General features: G+C 42.2%; 1 protein-coding gene across 1 annotated transcript in view; it reads right to left on the bottom strand.

Annotated features, from left to right (window-relative positions):
* Window positions 1–18,984, bottom strand: part of LOC132829215 (unconventional myosin-Va-like) — a 175,290-nt gene that overhangs the window by 15,481 nt on the left and 140,825 nt on the right. Inside the window, exons 28-35 of the mRNA XM_060846582.1 lie at window positions 11,721–11,799; window positions 10,996–11,010; window positions 10,763–10,906; window positions 7,448–7,602; window positions 6,786–6,788; window positions 6,053–6,139; window positions 5,396–5,546; window positions 1,956–2,247 (exon numbers count right to left, since the gene is read on the bottom strand). Of these exons, the coding sequence (XP_060702565.1) occupies window positions 1,956–2,247; window positions 5,396–5,546; window positions 6,053–6,139; window positions 6,786–6,788; window positions 7,448–7,602; window positions 10,763–10,906; window positions 10,996–11,010; window positions 11,721–11,799 (926 nt within the window). The remainder of the gene's footprint in view (window positions 1–1,955; window positions 2,248–5,395; window positions 5,547–6,052; window positions 6,140–6,785; window positions 6,789–7,447; window positions 7,603–10,762; window positions 10,907–10,995; window positions 11,011–11,720; window positions 11,800–18,984) is intronic.

Below are 18,984 nucleotides of genomic sequence, written 5' to 3'. Positions count from 1 at the left end.
GTACCTGGAGATGATCACTCAAATGGGGAAAAGGAACACACCAGAACCCATTAGAAACTGAAAGGCTTCCTATAAAAGGCTATAATTCCACTGAGTGCATAACATGCACAAAGTTGATAAAGAAAATGCTCTTCTCTGCAGTTTAATTACAAATTGTCTACAAAAAAAAAGTTTCATCAATTGTGCTAAGTCATTTGTTAAGTAAAATTGCCATTTGCAAAATATTGACATCATTCTTCCATCTATCAACTGGAGGTTAGAATTTCCAAAAGTTATTGGTCTAAATGGGAATCAAAAATATTTACACATTTCATTAAACACTTCCAGGTTATATTAATATTCAGCTTAAACACAGCAAGAGCAGATCAGGCTGTTAGGACTTTTTCCACAGATGGTGGTATGTGTATGGAATGAGCTGCCAGAGGAAGTGGTGCAGGCTAGTACAATTGTAACATTTAAGAGGCATTTGAATGAGTATATGAATATGAAGGGTTGGAAGGGATATGGGCTGCGTACTGGAAGGTGGGACTAGAGTGGATTGATTCGCCAACTTTAAGTACATTTAATTTGTCATTGGACAAGCATATGGACGTACATGGAATAGTATAGGTTAGATGGGCTTCAGATCGGTATGACTGGTCGGCGCAACATCGAGGCCAAAGAGCCTGTACTGCGCTGTAATGTTCTATGACTTAACCTTCACCATTTTGCACAAGTGCAGTGGTATTTTAGTGTGCCACCACCACTAACTACAGAAACATCCTGTGGTATCAGTAGTAAATACCAGATTATAATTTTAAAGATGGCAATTTTCATTTTAAAGATGATTGCACAATAGTAACAAGTGGGGACTAAACTCCAAAATACTGGTTCCAATTTTATAGCATGTATCTTCTTTAAACTGAATATTTAACTCTGAATAACTTCCCTTCCCCCTTCCATCAAGAAAGTTCATAACTGAAGAACAAACATTTACATTTTAAATACTCCAATAAAAATAGCAAGTCTTTGAAACCAAATACTGCAGTTCAAAACAATCTTTTCCACTACATTCATGGTTAGCTCAGAAGTGTGGGGTTGGAAATGGCCAAATTAAAAGTCTAATTTTCAGCACAATTCTGTGCAGCTTGCAGACCCATCCAACATATAAACAACGTTTTAAAAAATTGTCTGAAGTTAAAACAGACCAGCCAGAAATACCACCACCTGCCTCCCACCCACCCGGGATAAATAAACTGCCATGGTTACACAGCCAGCAAAATGCAGAGTTATTACATCCAACACAGCTACACCCCCTCCAGTGGGCTTGTGATAGAATACCAGGACTGCAGTATGCTACACAAACTGAACCAAAACATTTGTCAAGTCTGTGCATGTCATCCATATGACCTACATTACAAGGAGAAAATAAATGTAGCAAAATTGGTTCTTTCTGAATCTAGAGCTGAAAAGGTGTTGCTGGAAAAGCGCAGCAGGTCAGGCAGCATCCAAGGAAAAGGAGATTCGAACAGGAAGGCTTATGCCCAAAACGTCAAATCTCCTGTTCCTTGGATGCTGCCTGACCTGCTGCGCTTTTCCAGCAACACATTTTCAGCTCTGATCTCCAGTATCTGCAATCCTCACTTTCTCCTCATTCTGAATCTAGATCACTCCAGAAAATTAACTAGAATTTGTGTTATTAAATTGATATCCATACATCAGCTGCCAATTTAGCAGAAACAAAAACACCCAAACTGAAGCTGGTCTGTTGTTCTAAATTAAGTCACCCACCCCTCATACATTGACCAATGTCAGTACTGCTAGTGTGGCCTGCAGCATTTAAGTACATCAACCGAGCTACGATTGTTCATCTTCCTTTTGACCATCTTGGCTCCTACTACAAAAAAAAGGTAGAATAATTCTTGAATTTGCTGCCCAGATGATATTTCACCGAACTCTAGCAGATTTTATTTCACCTGATTTGGACTCCATTGCTGAAGGAGCACACATCCTTCCTGAGGAGTAAGTTGTTCAGTGTGACTGCTGTAATTATGTAGTAAATCTGCCGGTAAACTTGTTTAACGATTTCAGGATGCAAACCATATTTGGAGAGGATGTTGTGAAACAAGCTTAGTTGGTGAATGATGGAGTTCAGTGTATATTTTGTATTTTCTCCAGACAGACTTCCTGCTTTCTTTCTATAACCTGTTGGCTTTGCAGTAACCATCGAAACACATTGAATGGTATCATTTTCTAACATCCCGGGCACTGTAGACAAATTGAAAACAAACTTTACTGTAAGAACTATTCTTCATTTAAAGCCACCACATGCTTCTCTAAACCATATTAGAGACTTCGGATATATTAGTGATTTTTGAGAAGATTTTTAGCTCAGATTGATCGATAAGTCTAAGTTAGCTCACGGAGCTTGAAGGTTTGTTTTCAGGTGTTTTGTCACCATATTGGGTAACATCAGAGTCTCAGGGGAAGCACTGGTGGCATGTCCCACCCCTCTATTTATAGGTCTTGGTTTCTTAAGGTGGGTTATGTCATTTTGAGTCCCCCCGCCCCCAAGGGAAGGTAGATAGGATCTAAATAGGTGTTTATTGGAGTTCTGGTTAAAATGCCATGTTCATTAAGAATTCTTCTGCATGCCTTTGTTTTGCCTGTCCTAGGATGCGTGTGTTATCCCAGTCAAAGTGGTGTCCTTCTTTGTCTGTATGTATAGAAACAAGCAATAGTGGGTCATATTGTTTGGTGGCCAGTTGGCACTCATGTATCCCGGTGGCAAATTTCATGCTAGTTTGTCCGATGCAGTGTTTTTTTAAAAACAATTCTTGCACGTGATCTTGTAAATTACATTAGTTTTGCTGGTGGTATCTAATGGATCCTTTAGGTTCATTAGTTGCTGTTTAAGTGTGTTTGTAGGCTGCATGATGCCAAAGAGTCATCCTGACGGGTATAACATTTACACAACAGGAGGAGAATGACGACAGAGCCCCACCCCCCCATTCCTAGACTTGACAGAATCTTCCCAACAGACAAATGGAGCTGCATCAAGATCTTATTTCAACAAGCTCCATTACATTGCAGCATTCAAACTACAATAAGCAGAAAAATACCTATACAAGAAAGAAAAACAGGTACCCAATAAACACAAACCGCTGATTCCTCAGACAAACACAAACAAGCAGGCACAACGCAACCAAAACATATAGCCATACCTTACGTCAAAAGACATATCAGTAATGATTTCCAGACCACTAAGACCCTTTGGATCATGGTAGCCCCAAAACACACTTAAACAGTGACTTATGAACCTAAAGGATCCATTAGATACCACCAGCAAAACTAATGTCTTTTACAAGATACCATGCACAAACTGTAAAAAACACTGCATCAGACAAGTTAGTAGGAAACTTGCCATCAGGATACATGAACATTAACTGGCCACCAAAAGACACTACCCACTATCGCTAGTTTTTATACATACAAAGAAAGACATCATTTGAATGGGACAACATACACATCCTAGGACAGCCAAAACAAAGGCATGAATGAGAATTCTTACAGGCATGGCATTCTAACCAGAACTCCATTAAATAAACACATTGATTTAGATCCTACCTCCTTCCCTTGGGGACAAAAAGGAACCAGAAACAACAACATCCACCTTAAGAAACCAAGAGACAGAGGCAGGACATACCACCAGCACCTCACTGGAGTGCCTCACTGATGTTACCAAGCGTGGTGACAAAACATCCGAAAACAAACCTTCAAGCTCAGTGAGCAAACTTACAGGCGCACGATATACTTTAGAAAGTTAATCTGCGGAACTTCACAGATAGTTGACTTAATTAACATTGCTGCCCCTTAACGGAGAAAAAACTGCACCAAATATTGAACCCCACTGTTACGCAAAAACGTCAGTTCAGGAGCTAAGATGATCAATTTGCCAGACTGACTGCTATCCTGGAAAAAGCAATTTGCACCAGATTCCATTAACAGAAAAATAGCTATCATAAACACACAATTTTAACATTTGACACAGAAGATTACTAATCTGCTACCAAGTGACAAATCAAACCCCTTTGAAAAAAAACTTTCTACTCGTTCATGAATAAAACAGAGGAAACAGACAGTTCAACAAATTATCAGTGGGGAAAAAAAAACAGACAAAAACAATTTCAAGATCAAAACTCCAGACTGGAAGTGTGGGTTAAATTGTCTCAGTTCCTTTTCATTTTTGCACATTTCATTCAAGGGAGCTTGCCAATTGGATACAAAAAAACTGGCTTAACAAAAGGAGACAGTGATGGAGGAGAGCTGTTTTGCAGCCTGGAGGTCTGTTATCAAAGGTGTTCCACAGGGATCGATGCTGGGTCTATTTTTATCTGTATTTGTATAAATAATTTAGATGAGAATATAGACAGCGTGGTAAGTCTGCAGATGACAAACTAGTGGTGTACTAGACAGTGAAGGTTATTCAAGATTACAAAGAGATCTTGATTAATTGGGTCAATGGGCCAAGGAGTGGCAGATGGAGTTTAATTTGGATGAATGAGGGGTGTTGCATTTCGGTAAAACAAACAAGGGCAGGACTGGTACAGTTAAAAGTAGGGCCCTGGCTAGTGTCGTAGAACAGAGTCCTAGGGTTTCAGATACGTAATTCTTTGAAATTTGTGTCACGTATAGACAGTGATTAAGGCATCATTTAGCACACTTGCCTTCACTGCTCAGACAATGTGTGCGTAGGAGCAGAAAGGTCTTGAGGTTGTACAGAACATTGAAGTCTGGAGTACTGCATTCAGTTTTGACCATCCTGTTACAGGAAGGATTTATTAAGCTGGAGGGGATACAGAAGAGATTTGCAAGAACATTGCTGGCAATGGAGGGTTTGAGTTAGGAGGATAGCATGGATCAGTCAGGAGGTTAAGGCTATAGAGGTTTATAAAATCATGAGGGGTATAGATAAAAGGTGAATAAGCAAGGGTCTTTTCCCTAGGGCAGGGAATAAAGATTTATTTTTATGATGCGAGGAGAACGATTTTTTAGAAGACTAGGGGCATTTTTTGTTTTTAAAGATCAGTGGTTCACACGTGGAATGAACTTTCAGAGGAAGTGATGAATGTAGGTACAGTTACAATGCTTAAAACACCTTAGGAGGAATTCATGAATAGGAAAAGGTTTGGAGGGATATGGACCAAGCTCAGGCAAATGGGACTAGTTTAAGTTGGGAACATAGTCTGCACGAACTGGTTGGACCAAAGGGTCTGGATGACTTTACAATCTCTGATGGTGCCACATACACCAAATTGTTAAGAAAGCTTTCGATGTAGAAATGTTAAATTGGGCAGATTAACTTAACATTTGTCACTAATAATCAGAGTATTGCTCTTGACAAAGAATCACTTGCCAATCATTTCTTGAAGTTTTGCTTCTGCAGCTTTGATTAATTGATGGTAAAGTTGAACAGCAAGATCTGACAAAATTAGGCAGTGTTGAGAAAGATCAAAGTTCCTCAAGATGTGTTTTCTTTGTTCTGGTGTATTCATTTCCACAGAATTCTGTTAAAAGAAAACAAATTGTTGGATGTCACATTTGCAACTGGCGTTACAGTCTGTTTAAATATCTGTGCATCCATGCATTATTGATGAGGAGTCAAAAAGTGTGCAGAGTTGCTAAATTCTGAAGCTTCAGTTGAGACAGCATGGGGACCTTTAAGGGTGCTCATTATGCATGACAAATTTGAAGGATTATTCCTGATAGTTCACTCAACAAAAAAGTGACTCAGTTTCTTCTGTAGTCATCCATCCACTGACTCATGATCCAACCAGTCAGAAGCATTGCGCAATGAAACTGTATAGTGCTACTAGATGTATATAGTTTTGAAAATTCAAAGGGAGACAAAATTAGAGAGATATTAGCATCTTAGTGACACTGGGGCATTTATGTCATAGCCTTTAAAAGACTGATGACTGATATTTAGCAAACAGATCTAATTCAAAAACTTTCATATTCACCTTCATGACCTCCTGCACCAACATGTCTTTCAAAAATAAAAACTACTCACCTCATCCCCACTGTACTGCCTTAAGCAAACCAACAAACGATATGTATTGGATAGCCAGAATGCCACCATCTCAAAATCAGAGCTTCTCTAAAATTAAAATCAGACAATAAATGCTTAGCTTTCCATCTCCTGTTCAATTTGAATAATTAGTTAAAACAATTAAGCCACCATGACCAAGCATATGCCATAACTAAAACAGTTAAATTCACATCTCGCTAAGTCATGCCCTCACCGTAATACACAGCTGGTGCTGATGTGCAGAAAGCTAAAATATTAACTACTTGAAGGTTAGGTGAATATGTTGCCATGAGGGAGGGAGTGTCAGCGACAGCCCCAACTGTAGCCCACTTGCCATTAGGTCACAAAAGTCATACCCCACTTGGAAACAGTACAAAATCTGGGCTTACATTCCAGTGCAGTAGTCTAAGGAGACACGAAAGAGAGCTCTCACCTGCTCACATTTGAATACAATAACCCTATGGTACTATTCTGAAGCTGATCAAGAGAAAGAGTGATCAAGGGAAGTCGAGGAGAGCTTTTAAAATGTTTTAGGTACCAAAGAAGCCACTAAAGCCAATTAATTTCAGACAATTTTGTAACAAACAGCAGCTAATTTGCACACAATCTCCCACAAACAGTAATGATTGTAAATGACAATATCATTTGTTTGAGGTATTATTTGGAGGGATGAATGTAGACATTTAAAGACCAGTCATCAAAAGCTGCCAGCAACTTTCTATCCATTTGTACAGATGGCAGGGGTACTCCGTTTAACTTCTCTTTACAAGAACAGAAGTTCTCTGAAAAGTTTCTTGACCATTTGTCCCCCAACTATCAAACATCACCCTTCTTCTGAGATATGCTAATTTGGCTTCAGTTTGCCTGTACAAACAGGAACCATTAATTGTAAAACATTTTGTTTGCGTGAAAAGTCCAGAATTTGTGATAAAACACTAAATAGTTGCAACAATGTTACTAAAATAAGCTGCAAAATGTTTGCTCTAATCAAACAATTGAGTTTAGGTAGAGATACACAGATCTGGGATCCTCCGGTTTGATAGTGTATGTTCTAAAGATACATTCAACATGCAAGATACCAATAGGCCAAAGCTGGGTCCTACCCCAGGGTGTACATTAAGGTGTGTGTGTGTGTGTGTGTGTGTGTGTGTGTGTGTGTGTGTGTGTGTGTGTGTGTGTGTGTGTGTGTGTGTGTGCCCACATTAAACAGAGCCTCAGATCTGTGAGCATCTGACTTGGGAACGGTCAATGATGGAATATTGGAGATGGGAGTGCATGGTTGGAGCTGAGGGGGAGAAAGAAAATCAGATTCTTCCCCAGCCATACTAAAACTACAAACACATCTTAAATCAGAAATAAATTATTTCTTATTCCTACCTTCAGGACTTTCTTGATCCCATTAAGCACAGCTGTAAACAGGGAATGTGCTCTCTGTTCATCATGTGTATAATCTGCATGCCTGATGCACATGAAAACAATGAAAGCTGGGAGTGTCGGTAGGGCACTTAATGTATCAGACTGCGGTTTGAGATCTAAAAAAGAAAACCAATACGTAGATTACCATAAAATGTCCAGTCAGATAATGACCCCAAAATTTCCATTAAGTAAGGCAAAGCAAACGGTGCTCATGTACGTATGAAAGACAGCAGTTTCAGGATAGGGACAGGGCACAATGAATGGTGGAAATTAAGAAGTTGCCTTCAGTATATATTACTCCACTATATTCACAAATAAATTGCCACTTCCCTCAGTTGCAGTGTATATAATATAAACAATCTGCATTTATAAGCATTAGATACAAACTAAATTAAAAACGTTATTTTAAATCTAAGTACTCTGAATGATTAAATGGTGATAACAGAACATAGAACATAACTGCGCAGTACAGGCCCTTCAGCCCTCGATGCTATGCCAACCTGTGGAACTGATCTAATAGTTAATAACTTTCTCTGGCATGGAATTTAAACATTACTAATGAGGAAGGTCATCTTGTGGTGCAGTAGTAATGTCCCCACCTCTGAGCCAGGAAGTTCCAACCCTCACCTTCAGGGGTATGGAATAACATTTCTGATCAACCTGTTCAGATATACCTGCAGTGGGTGTAGTCCGTGTCCAAGTTAAAAGCTCTGAGTTCACACCTCACTCCACCTCAATCACAAAAGTGGGTTATAACGTGGGTGGCCACTCAGTCCATTAGGTCTACGCTAGCACTCAAAAATTAGCATTTGGATATGCCATTTTCCTGTGTACTCCTTCATGTTGTTCCAATTTAAATAAACAGCTAAATGCCCTCTTGCATACGTCAATGGAAATTATTCACACTGTAGAAGTGTGAAGGTATGGTGGCTCAGTGGTTAGCACTGCTGCCTCAACACTAGGAACCCAGGTTCAAATCTAGCCCTGGGGGACTGCGAGTAGAATTTGCACAGTCTCCCTGTCTCTGTGGGTTTCCTGCAAGCACTCTGGTTTCCTCTCAGTCTGGATACATGCAGGTTAGATAGATCAACCATGGGAAATGCAGAGTTATAGGGGCAGGGGTGGGATGGTCTTCGGAGGATTGGTATGTACCAGACAGGCCAAATGGTCTTCGTTCACACCGCAAGGATTCTATGATTCCAGACCCCTCGTCAGATCCACACCCCCCACCAACCCAACCTCCACCCCCGGCACCTTCCCCTGCAACCGCAGGAAATGTAAAACTTGCGCCCACACCTCCACACTCACTTCCCACCAAGGCCCCAAGGGATCCTTCCATATCCGCCACAAGTTCACCTGTACCTCCACACACACCATCTATTGCATCCGCTGCACCCGATGTGGCCTCCTCTATATTGGGGAGACAGGCCGCTTACTTGCGGAACGCTTCAGAGAACACCTCTGGGCCGCCCGGACCAACCAACCCAACCACCCCGTGGCTCAACACTTTAACTCTCCCTCCCACTCCACCGAGGACATGCAGGTCCTTGGACTCCTCCACCGGCAGAACATAACACGACGGCTGGAGGAGGAGCGCCTCATCTTCCGCCTGGGAACCCTCCAACCACAAAGTGTGAATTCAGATTTCTCCAGTTTCCTCATTTCCCCTCCCCCCACCTTGTCTCAGTCGGTTCCCTCAACTCAGCACCGCCCTCCTAACCTGCAATCCTCTTCCTGACCTCTCCGCCCCCACCCCACTCCGGCCTATCACCCTCACCTTGACCTCCTTCCACCTATCCCATCTCCATCGCCCCTCCCCCAAGTCCCTCCTCCCTACCTTTTATCTTAGCCTGCTTGGCTACTCTCTCTCATTCCTGATGAAGGGCTTATGCTCGAAACGTCGAATTCCCTATTCCTGAGATGCTGCCTAACCTGCTGTGCTTTAACCAGCAACACATTTTCAGCAAAGATCTGAGTGTCCCTATCTCACCACACCTCCCAGGTCATCTCTACCCTGAAGCTTCTCAGCCCTCTTTAACTGTCCTACCCTGTCCATCTTTCTTCCCACCTACCAACACCTCGGACCTAGTCCCAGCTACCAGCCGCACCCCTCCACCCCCCAACCCCCTCCCATTTATCTGTCAGCCCTCTTGGGCCACCCCTTTATTCCTGAAGAGGAGATGATGCTTGAAACATCAACTCTCTTGCTCCTCAGATGCTGCTGGCTGTGCTTTTCCAGTCTCTCACTGACTCTGAGTAACAGAGTTGGAATCTTTACCATCGTGATCCACAGCTCGAGACTACAACATCTGAAGTGTAGGTTGTTGTAGCAACACTGATTCAGTGATTTGCAACTCATCACCAGAGGTGACAAATGTGGTGTCTTAATTGTAGATTTTTAAAGTTTAGAACAATATTCTTTAAAATTTCTACATCTTCTCTCCCTGTAGAATATCTCATCTTTCTATCCCTGCCATTCTATTAATGGCAGTTAAATCTGACATGCACTTCCTTCTCAATCTTGGTAGCACTTTTAATCTCACAATCCTTCAATTTGATCAAATGTACCAAGTAACTGTATCCTCTTGACTACCAAGGTTTTAAATGCCGTCTAGTACACCATGCCATTTTCAGCATGAAATACCAAGTAAAAGTAAGTCACCTAGCACACAAACAGACCCTTCAATTCAATTCAATTCCGACCACATTTCCCAAACTAAACTAGCCCCATTTGCCTGCATTTGGGCTATATCCTTCTAAAATCTTGCCAATTCACGTACCTGCCCAAATGTCATAACCGTACCTGCATCTACCACTGTCTGGTAGTTCATTCAACATACAAACCCTCCGAAAAACATTGCTCCTTTTAATGTCTCTCCTCTTAGATTATGCCATCTACTTTTGAAGTCACCAACCCTATTGAAAATCATCCTTGTAGAGCATTTAATTGCATTATAGCTGACTTGTGATTCCCTGCTTCCCAACTGCAAACACCAGGAGAGGTTCCCTTTCACTCATCAACTGTTTCAGCAAGACCCAGAAATCAGCAGGTTAATGAAACTCAACCAGATATTTTGTGCTATGCTCCCTGACAGGCCAAACTCTCATCTGGCCATGCCTGAATGGGTAGTAAAATGGAATCCCTGGACTTGAGAATTCTGGAAATCACAACTTAATGTTCTTAAAGAGAGACTATATCTACCCAAAATGTGCAAAACAGGGTATGCTAATTAATTTTCTACAAATCCAACTCTTCAATCCAGACAGCTGACTTACCAGTGATAAGATTCCTGATTAAGAGCGCTTCATCTTCTTTTCGACACTCCAGCATTCCCTGAAAGTCCTTATGTTTCAATGGGATGGTAGGCGCATTCGGCAATTCAGTCACCTTGGGCTCAGCTGCATGTTGCAGTACTCCTGGTCAACGGGAGAAATTACAAATCATATCTTGGACAGACTGTAGATGAACAGAGATAGACAGAAATACTTTTTCCCTGGCCAAACATAATCTTCCAGTTCATAGTCTGAAGGAAAACATCTACAATGCCCACACTATCTGTTCAAAGATGTTATGTCACACATCTGGAGCAAGGTGGGGTTTGAAACTGGGTCTCTTTGCTCAGAGGTAGGGACACTGCCACTATGGCTATAAGAGACCCATCTTGGGTTTTACATCCTGAGCTTAAACACTACAACTAAGATTTTCAAGCAAACTGGCAAAGGGTTTCATGGGCACTTTGTCCAATCCTTGCCCATTTATAAATGAAACAAAAAGAAATGCAGGGAATTTAATAAACCAAAGCTGTACAACGAGCTGAGTTGAATTGTTTTGATATTTTAGAACAGGGTTAAGCTCCTGCAGTTAGGAATATTACAGTAATGCAGTTTATAAAAAAAGTCACTGGTAGTATCTTAGCATATAAATTACAGCCATTTAAGTTTCAGTGGGGAGCAGTTTAGTAGAGACACTATGCTAATATCTTAGTTAATTTCTTACTCAAAGTTGTTTTGTAAGTTCTAAGGGTCTGATGGCAATAGTGTAAATGCTGAACATGAATAAATGCAATAGCTAAAGTGCAATTTAGACCAAGGTTCAAACCAGAGGTTCTCCAGTAATTCAGGACCAGTTACAATATTTAGCATAGAGCAGGATAATTCATAATAAATCTCAAGTCAGAAAAAAATCCAAAACAAATACATCGCCATTCAAAATGTTAAATCAGTTAAAACATACTTGACTCCTTCACAGATTTCAATTGTTTCTTCAGTTTATTTACAGTCTTATCCTGCTTCTCAAGTTGTTCTATTAGATCCTATAGAAAACAAAATGATATTTATTGTATCAAGGAAATATCTGTAGTCAGGTAATCACAGCAGTCATTTGAAGGTCATACAGGTTTACAGCATGAAAACAGGCCCTTCAGCCCAACTTCCCCAGGCTGCCCAGTTTTCACAACTTAAACTAGTCCAATTTGCCAGAGTTTGGTCCATATTCCTCTGTACCAATCTAAATGTTTCTTAAATGAAGAAATTATACTTGCCTCCACCATCACCTCTACCTGTTCTAGACACTCACCATCCTGTGTGCTTGCATTTGCAGGGGTGGGTAAGTTCCCCCCTAGACCTTTTGGAACTCTCTGCTTAAATATATACTCTCAGACTCCCCTATCATGGGAAAAAGCTCTCTAGCTTATCTATACTTCATGATTTTATAGACCACTATAAAAATGTTACCCCTCAGTCTCCTGTGCTCCAGAGAAAGTGGATTAGATTACCTACAGCATGGAAACAGGCCCTTCAGCCCCGCCAGTCTACACTTACCCTCCGAACAGAAACCCACCCAGACCCATTTCCTTACATTTTACTCCTGACCAATGCACCTAACACTATGGGCAATTTAGTATGGCCAATTCACCTAACCTGCACATCTTTGGATGGTGGAAGGAAACTGGAGCACCCGGAGGAAACCAACGCAGACACTGGAAGAATGTGCAAACTCCACACAGTTGGAATCGAACCCAGGTACCTGGCGCTACAAGGGAGCAGTGCTAATCACTGAGCCACTGTGCTGCCCCTAATATCCCAGCCTATCCAACCTCTTCCTTATAATTCAAACTTTCTAGCACATGTAACAGCCTAGCAATTTTTTTCTGCACTCTTTCCAGTTTAATAATATCCTTCTATTAATTGGGTGGCCAGACTGCATGCAGTTCTCCAAATGTTGCCTCACCAATGTCTTTTACAGCTGCAACAAGATATCCTATCTCCTATAGTCAATGCTCTGACCAATGAAAGCTAACATGCCAGAAGTCACCTTCACCATCCTGTCTACTTATGACTTCATTGTCAAGAAGCTACATACTTGTACAGACAATGGTAGGGTTTGGAGTGTTACAAAACAAAAAGATCTAGGGGTACAAGTTCTGCCCTGGTTTACTTTAAAAATACAATACCTTGCATTTATCTAAATTAAATTCCATTTGCCATTTCTCAGCTCACTGATCAAGATCTCACTGCATTCCCAGTGAACCTTCTTCAATATCCACTATACCACCAATCTTGGTATCATTCACAAACTTAGTAACCATACCTAAATCCTCATCCAAATCAGAACATTACAGTGCAGTACAGGCCCTTCTATGTTATGTTGACCTAGGAAACCAATCTGAAGCCCAACTCCCCTACACTATTCCAATTTCATCCTCATTTATCCAAATAACCACTTAAATGCCCTTAATGTTGGTGAGTCTACTACTGTTGTAGGCAATACATTCCACACCCCTACTGCTGAGTAAAGAAACTATCACCCCACAATTTAAAGCTACATCCCTTCATGCTTGCCATCACGATCCGAAGAAAAAGGCTCTCACCGTTCAACCTATCTAACCCTCTGACTGTCTTATGTCTTCAATGCATCTTTCAACCTGTAACGAAAACAGCCCCAAGTCCCTCAGCCTTTCCTCGTAAGAAATTCCCTCCAATCTAGGCAACATCCAAGTAAATGTCTCCGCACCCTTTCCAAAGCTTCCACATACTAATTTGGCAGGGGGATGGGATCCGGACTTGTAGTCCAGCAAGTAAGCTAGCTGTGTTTCAGGATGTCCAAGAATGTAGGGAGACTGTGGAGAAGGTAGCACTGACAGGGAGCACTTGCGGACACAGAGATGGGCTCAAGTGCGTATACTTCAACGCAAGTAGTATCAGAAATAAGGTGGGTGAACTTAAGGCATGGATCGGTACCTGGGACTATGATGTTGTGGCCATCACGGAAGCGTGGATAGATGAGGGACAGGAATGGTTGTTGGAGGTTCCTGGTTACAGATGCTTCAGTAAGATTAGGGAGGGTGGTAAAAAAGGAGGGGGGGGTGGCATTGCTAATTAGAAATGGTATAACGGCTGCAGAAAGGAAGTTTGAGGGGGATCTGCCTTTGGAGGTAGTATGGGCTGAAGTCAGAAGAAAGAAAGGTGCAGTCACCTTGTTGGGTGTTTACTATAGGCCCCCCAATAGCAGCGGAGATGTGGAGGAACAGATTGGGAAACAGATTTTGGAAAGGGGCAGAAGCCGCAGGGTCGTAGTCATGGGCGACTTCAACTTCCCAAATATTGATTGGAAGCTCTTTAGATCAAGTAGATTAGATGGGGCGGTGTTTGTGCAGTGTGTCCAGGAAGCTTTTCTAACTCAGTATGTAGATTGTCCAACCAAAGGGGAGGCCATATTGGATTTGGTACTCGGTAATGAGCCGGGACAAGTGATGGGCTTGTTAGTGGGTGAACATTTTGGTGATGTGACCACAATTCTGTGACTTTCACCTTGGTTATGGAGAGAGGTGGGTGCGCACAACAGGGTAGATTTTACAATGGGGGGGGGGGGGGAGAAATTACGATGCTGTAAGACAGGATTTGAGGAGCATAAGTTGGAAGCATAGGCTGTCAGGGAAGGATGTGGTGGAAATGTGGAACTTTTTCAAGGAGCAGATACGACGTGTCCTTGATATGTATGTACCTATCAGGCAGGAAAAAAATGGTCATGTGAGGGAGCCTTGGTTGACGAGGGAGGTTGAATGTCTAGTAAAGAGGAAGGAGGCTTACATAAGGTTGAGGAAACAGGGTTCAGACAGAGCAGTGGAGGGATACAGAATAGCCAGAAGGGACCTGAGGAAAGGGATTAGGAGAGCTAAGAGAGGGCATGAAAAGTCCTTGGCGGATAGGATCAAGGATAACCCCAAGGCATTTTATGCGTATGTGAGAAACATGAGAATGACGAGAACGAGGGTAGGTCCAATCAAGGACAGTAGTGGGAGATTGTGTATTGAGTCGGAAGAGATAGGAGAGGTCTTGAACGAGTACTTTTCTTCAGTATTTACAAAACGAGAGGGACCGTATTGTTGAAGAAGAGAGTGTGAAACGGACTGCTAAGCTAGAAGAGATACTTGTTAGGAAGGAAGATGTGTTGGACATTTTGAACAACTTGAGGATAGACAAGTCCCCCGGGCCTGACGGGATATATCCTAGGATTATGTGGGAAGCAAGAGAGGAAATTGCAGTACCGTTGGCAATGATCTTTTCGTCTTCACTGTCAACGGGGGTGGTACCAGGGGACTGGAGAGTAGCGAACGTTGTGCCCCTGTTCAAAAAAGGGAATAGGGATAACCCCAGGAATTACAGGCCAGTTAGTCTTACTTCTGTGGTAGGCAAAGTAATGGAAAGGGTACGGAGGGATAGGATTTATGAGTATCTGGAAAGACACTGCTTGATTAGGGACAGCCAGCACGGATTTGTGAAGGGTAGGTCTTGCCTTACAAGTCTTATTGAATTCTTTGAGGTGACCAAGCATGTGGATGAGGGTAGAGCAGTGGATGTAGTGTACATGGATTTTAGTAAGGCATTTGATAAGGTTCCCCATGGTAGGCTTATGCGGAAAGTCAGGAGGCATGGGATAGAGGGAAACTTAGCCAATTGGATTGAAAACTGGCTAACCGGTCGAAGTCAGATAGTGGTGGTAGATGGTAAATATTCAGCCTGGAGCCCAGTTACAAGTGGAGTTCCGCAGGGATCAGTTCTGGGTCCTCTGCTGTTCGTAATTTTTATTAATGACTTGGATGAGGGAGTCGAAGAGTGGGTCAGTAAATTTGCAGATGATACGAAGATTGGTGGAGTTATGGACAGTGAGGAGGGCTGTTGTCGGCTGCAAAGGGACTTAGATATGATGCAGAGCTGGGCCGAGGAGTGGCAGATGGAGTTCAACCCTGCCAAGTGTGAGGTTGTCCATTTTGGAAGAACAAATAAGAATGCGGAATACAGGGTTAATGGTAGGGTTCTTAGTCAGGTGGAGGAACAGAGGGATCTTGGGGTCTATGTACATAGATCTTTGAAAGTTGCCACTCAGGTGGATAGAGCTTGTAAGGAGGCCTATGGTGCATTAGCGTTCATTAGCAGAGGGATTGAATTCAAGAGTCATGAAGTGATGTTGCAGCTGTACAGGACTTTGGTTAGGCCACATTTGGAGTACTGTGTGCAGTTCTGGTCGCTTCACTTTAGGAAAGATGTGGAAGCTTTGGAGAGGGTGCAGAGAAGATTTACCAGGATGTTGCCTGGAATGGAGAATAGGTCGTACGAGGACAGGTTGAGAGTTCTCGGCCTTTTCTCGTTGGAACGGCGAAGGATGAGGGGTGACTTGATAGAGGTTTATAAGATGATCAGAGGAATATATAGAGTAGACAGTCAGAAACTTTTTCCCCGGGTACAACAGAGTATTACAAGGGGACATAAATTTAAGGTGAAGGGTGGAAGGTATAGGGGAGATGTCAGGGGTGGGTTCTTTACCCAGAGAGTGGTGGGGGCATGGAATGCACTGCCCGTGGGAGTGGTAGAGTCAGAATCATTGACGACCTTTAAGCGGCAATTGGATAGGTACATGAATGGGTGCTTAATCTAGGATAGATGTTCGGCACAACATCGTGGGCCGAAGGGCCTGTTCTGTGCTGTATTGTTCTATGTTCTATGTTCTATCCTTCCTATAATGCAATGACCAGAACTGTACACAATACTTCCAAGTGTGGCTGCACCAAAGATTTGTACAGCTGCAACATGACCTTGTGGCTCTGAAACTCAATCCCTCTGCCAATAAAAGTAACATACCATATGCCTCTTATAACCTTATCAACCTGGGTGGCAACTTTCCGGGATCTACGTACATGAACACAGACCTCTCTGCTTATCTACACTACCAAGAATCTTACCCAGTACTCTATTCCTGTTACTCCTGTTGCTCCTTCCAAAGTGAATCACCTCACTTTTCCACATCGAACTCCATTTGCCACCTCTCAGCCCAGCTCTGCAGCTTATGCATGTCCCTCTAACCTGCAACATCCTTCAGTACTATCCACAACTCCAAAATCGACCTTTGTGACATCTGCAAATTTATTAATCCATCTTTCTATGCCCACAGGAGGTCATTTTAAAAAACTAAAAAGTGACAAACAGCAGTGGCCCCAGAACAGACCCTCACAGCTTATCGTTAGCAACTGAACTGAAATCACATAAATAATGACTAACAATGGAGCCCGTGGCACACCGCTGGTCACAGGTCTTCAGTCTGAAAAACTGAAACACGACCACCATCCTGCCTTCTGCCATCAAGTCAATTTTGTATTCAATTAGCTAGCTCCCCCGGATCCTAAGACTTAACCTTGTTAAACAATCTGCCGTGCAGTACTTCATCAAATTGCCTTACTAAAGTTTATGTAGACAACATGTTCCACACTGCCCTCCTCTACTTCCTTGGTCACCCCTACAAAGATCAAAATTTGAGACACACTATTTCCCACACACAAAGCCACGTTGACTACCCCAAATGAGTCCTTATCTCTCCAAAATGCCTGTAGGTCCTGTCTCTCAGTATCTCCTCTAACAACTTACCTACCATGGATATTAGGCATACCAGTCTAATTCCCAGGCTTTTACCTGTAGCCTCTTAAATAAAGACAACATTAACCACCCTCCAACCTTCAGTCACTTCGCCCGTCGATAATACAAATATCACCTTGAAGCATCCTGCCATTTCCTCCCACAAAGTCCTGGGATATACTTCATCAGATCCTGGGGATTTATCTACCTTAATGCATCAAGACTTCCAGCACCTTCTCTTCTGTACTGTGGATACTCTAAAATATCAATATTTATTTCCCCACATTCTCTAGCATCGATACCTTTCTCAACAGTAAATACTAACAAGAAATAGTCATTTTGGATCTTCCCAATCTCATGGCTCCACACACAGATGACCTGGTTGAACTTTAAGAGGCCCTATTCTCTCCCTAGTTACTCTTTTATTCCTTCAGGTTCTTGTAGAATCTCTTTGGAGCATCCTTTTCTTTATTCACTTGATCCCAGCTACATTGATATGCTATAAGTCTCCTCCTTTTAAAGGCTAGGGCCTCAATATCTGGGTCATCCTGAGTTCCCTACTCATGCCAGCCTTACCCTTTCCCAAGAGGAAGGTGTCACTTTTGAAAGCCTCCCACTTACTAGACTCCCCTTTGCCTACAAACAGCCTCCCCAAACATCAAAACTGGCCTTGTCCAAACTTAAAACTTTAACTCATGGACTAGGTCTATCCTTGCCCATAGCTATTACAAAACTAATGGAATTATGGTCACTGGTCCCAAAGTGCTCCCCTACTAACACTTCAGCCACTTGCCCTGACTCATGTGCCAAGAGGTAAAGTTTTGCCCCTTCTCTAGTCAGGCCATCTATATACTGCATGAAAAATTCTTCCTGAACACAAATTTCTTTCCATCCAAGCCCTTAATACTAATGGCAATCCCAGTTGATGTTAGGCAAGTCAAAATCCCCTTGCATTAGAACCCTATTATTCTTGCAGCTATCTACAATCTCCTTACATATTTGCTCCTCAATCTCTCGCTGACTATTGGGGTGGGGGCTTATAGTACAATGCTATCAAAGTAACTTTTTTATTTCTCACAGTTCTACCCATATAGACTCCGTGAACAAACCCTCAAGAATATGTCTTTTCTCAGTACTGCCATGATATTTTCCCTAAATCAAAAACAACTGCATTTCCCTCCCCCTGCCCCACCTTCTATGCTTTCTATAGAATCTGTACCCCAGAACATCAAGTTGCCAGTCCTGTCCCTCCCTCAGCCATTTTTCTGTAACAGCTATAAATATTCTAGTCCCATGTTCCCATCCATGCCCAGAGTTCATATGCCTTATCTGTTAGGCCTCTCTTGCATTGAAATAAATGCAGTTTAATTTAGACTTCCTTTGCTTTGTGCCAGGCTTTGCCTACCTTGTCTAGTACTGGTATTACCGACACTCCTTTTACTACTTAACTTGCTCTCATTAACCTCTGTACTGTTTTCAACTTTCACTTTTGTTTCCCTACTGTTTTGGATCCCATTCCCCTGCCAGACTAGTTTAAACAGAGGATTTTAGGTTTGTATCTATAATAGTTTTGAAAAGAAAAACAAAATTCC

The sequence above is a fragment of the Hemiscyllium ocellatum genome, chromosome 28 (genome assembly GCF_020745735.1).
Source record: "Hemiscyllium ocellatum isolate sHemOce1 chromosome 28, sHemOce1.pat.X.cur, whole genome shotgun sequence".
Classification (NCBI taxonomy): domain Eukaryota; kingdom Metazoa; phylum Chordata; class Chondrichthyes; order Orectolobiformes; family Hemiscylliidae; genus Hemiscyllium; species Hemiscyllium ocellatum.
Note: the sequence above shows the minus strand (reverse complement) of the source record. Positions and strands in the feature narration are given on the sequence as shown.